General features: G+C 38.3%; 1 protein-coding gene across 1 annotated transcript; it reads right to left on the bottom strand.

Moving 5' to 3' along the window:
• Positions 1-2,362: 2,362 nt before the first annotated feature.
• On the bottom strand, positions 2,363-4,200 carry LOC111880752 (uncharacterized). The gene is made up of 5 exons (XM_042896721.2): positions 4,121-4,200; positions 3,306-3,785; positions 3,014-3,223; positions 2,485-2,551; positions 2,363-2,424 (listed from the first exon to the last, which is right to left on the bottom strand). The coding sequence occupies exons 1-5, from the start codon at positions 4,172-4,174 to the stop codon at positions 2,363-2,365; spliced, it is 873 nt and encodes a 290-aa protein (XP_042752655.2). The 5' UTR covers positions 4,175-4,200.
• Between the last annotated feature and the right edge of the window lie 4,664 nt (positions 4,201-8,864).

The raw sequence follows: 8,864 nt of genomic DNA, 5'->3' as shown, positions 1-8,864 counted from the left end.
CGTTACAAACATACTATAAAGAGAAACATGGAGGAAGACACAATACGCGATAACAGAAAGAACATACTAAATGGTATAACATGAGAGCAATACAGGATCTAACTATACTAATAATCACTAACTCATTGTTCTAAACAAAAGGTGATAGTAAATTGGGTATACATGATCATATAACATTAATGTGAATTTACGCGGCCTAGCAATTTGTTTGCGGAAGTCGTGTTTGGTCCCCAGAATCTCTTGCAGGGAGAGCGTATAGTAAGGGTACTATCCATAACATTATGACCTTAATAAACCAAACATGTTTTAAGGTAATCAGTACGTCAGGATGTCAATTCAAAAGACGATTGTGTACTTATATTTTCCCATTACTTTCATATTGCACTACTAGAAAAACAGCCTTTTACGACGCTCATTGCGCGTCGTAAAAGGCTCAGACGATGCGCAAATGCGCGTCAAGGAAGGCCCTGTCATAAAGAGAGACGACGCTCATTTATGACGCGCAATTACGACGCGCTTTTACGACACACAATGCGTATCAAGGAAGGCCCTGTCATAAAGGAAGACGACACACATTCGCGTGTCGTAACCTTACGACGCGCGTGTTAATGACACGCAATGCGTATCAAGAAAGCCCCTGTCAAGAAAGGTCGTGTTATAAATAAAGATGACACACATTTTTGCGTATCGTAAATTTAAATGTTTAAAAAAAAATTATATATTTATTGATTTTTAAATTAAATTTGCATTTAATTTCTTATAATAGAAATAAAATACCATATACAAAAAATACAATCCATTGCATAATATAAAATAAAATTTCATACTCAAAAAATAAATTGCACAAGTTATAATGTCATACAAAGAATAATAAGAGTAGATTAACTTGATATTGGAATACACACTTTGAGACATGCACCATTCAGACCACCATCCAGACCTTCACCCAAACACATGACCAATGATATACAAACACATGACCAAGGGTTGCATGATAACAAGATCTTCTAGAGCTTCTACTTTGTCTAATGATAAGGTGTTGTATATATAACATATCAACATCCTCAAACTCATCAAAATCCTCCTGTAGACGAAATGGTTTGTGGTGGTTTTACTGTTAGATGCTTTGTGAAAAGTGAAAACCACAAGATTCTTTTATCCTGAATTTGACAAGGTGGTATAATGGAGAGAACCTCAAAGAAACTATTGAGAAAATGTGAAAAGGAAAAAAGTATATGATGACCTAATTTCGTTCCACATAGTCACCAATGAAGTCCTTAACATCATTTACTTGTTCAGGGCTCAATTCATCATTATCCAACCTCGATTTGAGATTCCAGCTCACACACCTAACCAATAATACGCATTGTCATATATAATGTCTAAATAGGTAACCAACGACTAAGACATGCTTGAGAGGGAAGAGTAAGAAGAAAGGAATACAAATGGAAAGATAAATGACCTTTTTACCCTTCGAAAAAGATTTGTTTAATAACTCCCAAATATTTTATATTTATTGGAAGAAAGAATAACTGACAATAACGCCCTTTTTTTAAGCCATTAAGTGCAGCACAGGCAACGTCTGTGGCTGCTTGATCCTGAAAATAACTCCCAAATATTTTATATTTATTGGAAGAAAGAATAACTGACAATAACGCCCTTTTTTTAAATTAACTTAGGACAAGGTGCGAAAATGTTTAAAAACTGAGAGTATTTACAGATTCATATTGTTTAATTTAAAGACAAAAAGGGTGATAATTACCTCATAGACACATAAACCATATCCTTTAGAGTTTCCAGTATCTCTATCCTTCACAAGATCAAACCCACGCAGCGGTCTGAATCAATAAAATTCCTTAAACTTTCATTTTGTAAAAATATTTAAAAAAAAATCATAAAATTATAAAACTATATACCCAAAGGATTCTAGCAGCTCTCTTATCTGTACCTCAGTAAAGTAATACGGTAAACCCCCAACAAATATACGATCAGGTCCTTCAGCTCCACCAATACCACTAATTACACCAAAAAAAATCAGATTCACAATAACAAAGAGGGGCAAAAACGTCTTTTTGACTCTCATTTACCCTGGGGTAAGCCTAGCAGCAGCTAAATTAAGGTTTGGAATTGGTTGACTGGGGCACCACCACGATAACCACCACCACCACCACATCTACGGTTCTATTACCAAAGACTACCTAGAAAAGATTCCAGAAAAATTAATAATGAAGAAACTATAGGAAGACTGAAGATCAGAACAAGAACAAGATCAAATCATGGTCCTGTATTTGAGTAAAAAATAACTTCCTTTCCCAAAATTTTAAAATAAAAAATGATAAAACAAACCTCAAGAAGCTTTGGCTCACTGCTGGAATGAAGATAATGAGACACTCTGTCCTTTTCTCTTTTTAAGCACTCCCCTGCCTGAAATTCCCAAAAAGATTCTTGCATTTTACAAAATATAATCGTTAAATATAAGTTTACTTTCAAGAAGAGGGAGACGAGAAGCTGCATCAATGTCATCTCTTCTTGGTCTTCCACTTTTTGTTGACTACAACATTTACCATCATTATCAATTCATAAATCATAAATGTTTATGTATTTACTTACTTCATCATGGTTTTTATGTGAATAAATAAAAGGTATTTCAAAAATGGCAATCTTGGTTTTTTCTACTAAAAATCAAAGTTTGACCCTGATGAATGTAAGGTTAAAATTACTAGATCCTGGTTCGTTTATGAATAAAGGGTGTTTCAAAAGTGGCAATCTTGTTTTTTGTACTAAAAAAATCAAGAATTGACCAGAAAGTCAAAGTTTGACTCCAAAAAGCCAATGCCTTGACCAAAAATGGTTTCCAAAAGTCAGAATTTGACACTAATATGAGTGCAGAAATGAAAATCTTGGTCTTTTGTACTTGACCAAAAAAATTTGATGAAAAACACATCGACAAAAAAGCCAAAAGGGTTTTCATAGATGCATAATGAAAAAGTCAAAAAAGTCAGAAACTACTTACGAGTCTAATCCCCCGATAAAGAGAATTAGTGTGGAGAAAAGACCAAGATCCTTGACCAAAGTAAGGTTCATAGATGCACAACGGTTGACCTGTTCTTTCAAGCTCCCCATCATCCCTCTCATGCAAATCATTCTTATTTCTATCAGCTTTTTTCGCATTTTTGTACACTTCCTCCCATGTCCCCCTTGGTTGCTCACTTTTATCTCTCACCTACATAACAAAGGCCAAATAAGTAAATTCACATCAATCAAAATAAGGAAAAAGAGATTTTTTTCAATTTTCATCCCGTTACCTCATCGTCTTCTCTTGCCCTTCTAGCTTTCATTATCTGGTCTCTTTTTTCTTCTTCCCATAAATCGTATATAAAGGAATCATTTGTTGGAATTTCCGAAATTGCCCTTGGAGCACGGTTCCATTGACCTTCGACTTTGTCTAACAAATGATGAATCCTCAAAGTTCTATTTACGTATTCACGATCTTCAATAGCTTCAAAAAGATGCCATTGCCACTTTGTTTTGATATCGGAGGGAATTTCCGATATTTCCCTTGGAGATGCAACTTCCGAGGGAAGGTGAAGGATGTTTTCTATCAATGAAGCATACCCTTCAATGGAATCCAAAGCCATCATGTTTTTGGCAGTGTCTTCTCCGGTTGATGCAATATTGGTAGCTAGAGATGATAGTTTTCCTTTGGAAACCACTTGTAATGTTATTTGTGTTAACGCCTTTATGTTTTCCTTTGGAAAAAGAAGCCCATTTACCCCGTGATTAACCTGAAATGTGTTATGAAATTATTAGTTTGTATACTTTGACTTTTGAAGTCAAACAAACTTTTTTCTACTTCAAAAATAATGATATGAGTCTATAGAAGTTTGACATTAATTTGTCATACATTGACTTACAAAGTCAAACAAACTATTTTCGATTTCGAAAACGATATGAATCAGAACTTATTGAAGTTTTTGTGGAAAAAACAGTAATTAGGTTTAAGAAATACAATTAGTGGTTTAGACAAAAAAAGAATACAATATCATATAAATTTCACCCAAATAGAAGTTTGACTGAAAAAAGTCAAAGGATAATTTGTAATAGAGATAGGTTGACTTACATATTTCTTGATTATTGGTAAGTCAGGGGCAATTATTGGTTTCTCAAGACACATTGCCCTTGTCAGAATATCAGGAAAAGATTGTTTCCAATTAGATCAAATGAGAATATGATAACAATTTCGCTGTGATGAAAAGTGGGATCACAATTTCGCTGATTTCATGGAATAGGTTTCCAATTAGGCCAAATGAGAATACGATAACAGGGACGTTGTGGGTATAATTACAATTTACAGGTGTTGTCGTTTTCATCTTCTGTAAAACTACATGAACAGGTGTGATTCCAAATAGAAAACAAATTGACCACAAGATTAGGAAAAAACTCTTTTAAGAAACGAGTTGGGTGAAATTAAACGGAAAATAGAAAACAACTTCTGGTACATGTACAGATGAGAAATATATAATGTAAAATTTCAAAGAACATTGAGGAAAAGTAAAGATTAGTGAGAAAAACCTACCTCCAACGATGGATTTTCATGTGCATTCATCTTTTAGGTCACCTATTTCAATGCACTCTCATTTTAATTTTTAAAACCTGTAAGCACATACAAATTAGGGTTTTTTCGTATGGAGAAAGAGGAACGGTAGTGGTGGTGCGGTGTGCATTGCTAATGGTGATGGTGTAGTGGCTGGTGTGATGGTGGTCATAAATGAGCATTTTAGAAAGAGAGAGAGAAGGGTGGTTGCAGTGGTTTAAGAGAGGAGCAACAATGACGATTTGGAGTGGTAAGTGGGTCTAATGGTGGCGGTGCGGTCGTCTGACGTGTGAGGACCAACAATGGCGAGGGAGAGAGAGAGAGAGAGAGAGAGAGAGAGAGAGAGAGAGAAGAACGATTGAAAGATGGTAGAGGAGGGCATGGCGGGGTTTTTAATTTTTTCAGAATTTCATTTCCCCCTTTCCCCCACTATTAAAGGATAGAACGCGCGTTCCATTAAAAAATATAAAGCGACATCCTTAGACGACGCGCATTTTATTATAGGTGCCCTCCGTGTTTTTTTTAGACACTAATTTAAGGGCGCGCAATAATGCGTGTCTTCTATCCTTAAATTTTTTGAAGAGATGACATTTTTCTAATGTCACTCTCCTTTGCGTAACATAGATCAATGAGCGTCGTATTTTGCGCGTCGTAAAAGGCCTTTTTTCTAGTAGTGTTGTGACAGTTCCACTTGAAAGTTAATGCAAACTATTTTCGAGTTATGATAGTTATAAACTAGGGAAAACTTACATCTTTTCAAACAACAAAAAGAATAGTCAAGTCTAGTACATTCATTAGAAATGGGCCTATAATGCTAACTTTATGATACCTTAGTTTATACATCAGGAATATATATTAATCAGATCCGACAGGTAGTAGGATGTGTGCTTTCCGCTTCATTTCATGTTCCTTGTTTGGTTGTGGGCTTAGAGCAGATTCACCCAGCCTACTATCTATTCAATCTTAGCTTTATATATATTCCGTATACACCAAGTAATCATAAGGAGTACCAGGTATGGGCCAGGTCATAGGACACTAATTCAATGCACCGTTTTCTAGTGCAAAACATACTTTTCAATTAGAACATTTGATATACAAAACTAGAAACTTACTTGTAAAGGGTTTAATCCATTTTATGAAACCAGTATAAACTTAAAGGACCTTAGGTGGTTAACTATATAATACCTTAGTTTAGACATCAGGGTTATATATAATTAATACCCGATAAGTAGTTGGATGTGTGCATTCCGCCTTACTTCCTGTTCCTTGTTTGGTTGTGGGCTTAGGGCAGATTCACACAATTAACTATCTATCTGATATTAGATTATACATAGCTAGTATAAACTAAGTGATTATAAAAGGAACCACTGTGGTTACCATTTTAACTAAAGAAATAAGGGTTTTCTTAAAGAAGATTTTCATCAAATATAAAGGAACTATTACAGTTAACTTCGTTAGTACCAAGTGAATACGCCAGGGTTATATACAACGATGATCTAACAAACAATGTGATGTGTGCTTTCCGCCTCGTTTCATGTTCCTTGTTTGGTTGTGGGCTTAGGGCAGATACACACAACCGATTTTTTCTTTACTCTGAGTTTTATATAACTTGTATCCATTTAGTACCCATAGAAAGGATTGTAGAGTCATTTTTACTTATCTTTCATCAAAGCAGGAAATATATGATTTTCTGGAGGAACAGGCGAAATTTTCTAAACAGAACTTACAACTTACTTTAACTTTCATAAAACTTACTTACATCACTAATATCTTATGAACTCGCCAGCTTAAATGCTGATCTCCTCTTTCAAAATAACTTGTATTCTCAGGAGACCAGTAGATAGGTACGCGCACTGGGATTCAGAAGATGGAGCAGTATAGCTTCAAGTCTTGTTTTGTTGTTTACTTTGTAGTCTATGTTATGTAACACTTTCTTTCTAATGAAATGGTTGTTTATTACTTTGATTACTATGATGCATTTCTTTTGATACTAAACATGACGTACTCCACCCCAAACGTTTCCGTCGTTCCGGTTTTGGGGTGTGACAAATGTGCGGCTCTTCACCGTTGTAGCATCCGCATTACCAGGGCCTCCATCTGTAATCCTCATGGTGATGGGCGCAGGCACCGCCACTGCTCCTCCCCCTCCATGCAACCTCAGACAATCGGCCCGTTTGTGGCCGGTCTGGTTGCATTGAAAACATATCAAGCCCTTCTTGGGGCAATCCCTGATCATGTGGACCAACTGGCCACATGCATAGCATCCCGAGCCTGCCGCCCAACAAGACCTACTGTGCGGTTTACCGCACTTCACACACCGGCCGACTCTGTTGGCCCCTACTGGAAGAATCCGAGGTCTTAGGCTTTTTAGCCTGACCTACTGCTGTCTGTGCCTGCTCAAGCTTTCGCTTAATGTAGAAGTCCAACTCCATCTCCCACTCACGGGCCTTCTCCACCACCTCATTTTGGGTTTTGCACCCTGTAAAACTCACAAACTCCTAGATATCATCCCTCAGCATGGAATGATACCTCGTCCGCCTCATATCCTCGTCAGTAGCATACGGTGGGATCAACAGTGCTCGTTCACGAAATTGGCGGTGATCTCCGCCACAGTCTCAATGGTCTGCTGGAGCATATGAAACTCCCTCTTTAGCCATTGCACCTTGATAGGTGGTGAAAACTATAAGTCAAATCGCCTAGCAAACTCGGCCCATGTCATCTCAGCCACACCAGCTGCTCCTACCTGGCTCGTCACCTCTCCCCACCAATCCCAGGCCCGATCCCTCAGCATACATGAAGCAAACCCCACCTTCGCCGCATCAGGGCATGGAATCGTGCATTGGGCGTTCTCTATGTCTGCCACCCAGCGTCGACTAACAATGGGGTCCCTGACCCTGAAATACTCTGGCGTCGCACATGCCTTAAACTCCCGGAACGAGGGAGTTCAAGCCCCGACTTGGCCTGCAGCAATCTCGACTCTGAATGCCCTGAGCCTCTTCTCCATGATCTCCATCATACCCTCCTTGACCGTCCAAAGATCACTCGGGTAGCGTCAAGGATGCCCCTCATAACCTCGGTTGCGATGAGCTCACACAACCTCTCGTCAATAGGCTCGATAACATCTCCAACCCAAATCTAGATCCCGATCTTGATCCCCCAGCTCCATGTTGTTTCATCACCATACCGAACTACAATATCATAAAATGTAATGATCAGGATGTCCAAAAAAAGGGATCCTCCACATTGGTTCTCCTTAGAGCTTCCAGATCTAACATTGGTTCGGGTACAGGTCTTGTGCTTCCAGTAGTACATGCCCAATACTACCTTCCACACCTACATGTACCTTCCCCAAGGCTTTACCTGATAACTCTAATTTGTCCCAAAACAAAGCATATCTCACAGGCTATCGCATAGCTCAAATCCTAGTCTAACCGAAGATTTCCTCCATCCATATCAAACCAGAAAACACATGTCCTAAAAGAAAACACATGTGAGAGTGCATGTCGCGCCATCAGACCTTGCCTTTGCCCTTAGGCTCAAAAGTACCTGAAACAATCAACAAATTGTAAACTAATGCTTAGTGAGTTCCCCAAATCATACCCACACACCATCTACATAAACACATATCATATTAGCTATAAAAGCGACATATACCACGTAAGCCATGCATATAACATATAGGGATGTCATGGGCTTGTCCCTAGGGTCTTACTCCAGGATGCTATGGGCTCCCCACATGGTCTTACACCTAAGTGCCATGGTCTCTACTAGGGTCTTTGATAGGAAAGTTATGGGCTCTCCACATGGTCTTACATCCAGTTGTCATGGTCTCTCCCATGGTCTTACATCCAGGTGTCATGGGCTCTCCCATAGTCTTTCATACATGCATACCACATATACAACTAGCATACTTCCTAGCACATAACCAACTATCATGCCTCATAATATAACTTCAGCTAGTATCCCACATATCATAAAATGGACCGGATTTGGTGCCTTTGACCCATTGGCATGGTGAGGTGAATCACCTCTCATGAATGTTGAACTGACAAGCTAAGATCAGATAAATCCCATGTGCTGCTCCAACTCAACTGCCTATAATCATCATGTGATTAACTTTTCACAATCCCGAAATACCTTAAATATCCTCAAAGTCAACCCTGGTCAAAGTCAAGGCCAAAAGTCAAGGTCAACAGTCCATGTTGACCTCAACTCGTCGAGTGCATCCAGCAACTCGTCGAGTTACCTGATTAACTTGTCAACTTGCCAA

Source organism: Lactuca sativa, chromosome 7 (genome assembly GCF_002870075.4).
Source record: "Lactuca sativa cultivar Salinas chromosome 7, Lsat_Salinas_v11, whole genome shotgun sequence".
Taxonomy (NCBI): Eukaryota; Viridiplantae; Streptophyta; class Magnoliopsida; order Asterales; family Asteraceae; genus Lactuca; species Lactuca sativa.
This window is presented reverse-complemented; position numbering and strand designations above follow the sequence as displayed.

Bases quoted from the DNA above. Each gene is read 5' to 3' on its own strand.
- LOC111880752 (XM_042896721.2), bottom strand. From the start codon at position 4,174: ATGTGTCTTGAGAAACCAATAATTGCCCCTGACTTACCAATAATCAAG. The intron at 3,224-3,305 runs GTAACGGGATGA...TTTGTTATGTAG, and splicing joins GGGCAAGAGAAGACGATGAG to GTGAGAGATAAAAGTGAGCA. The intron at 2,552-3,013 runs GTAAGTAGTTTC...TAAATGTTGTAG, and splicing joins TTTATCGGGGGATTAGACTC to TCAACAAAAAGTGGAAGACC.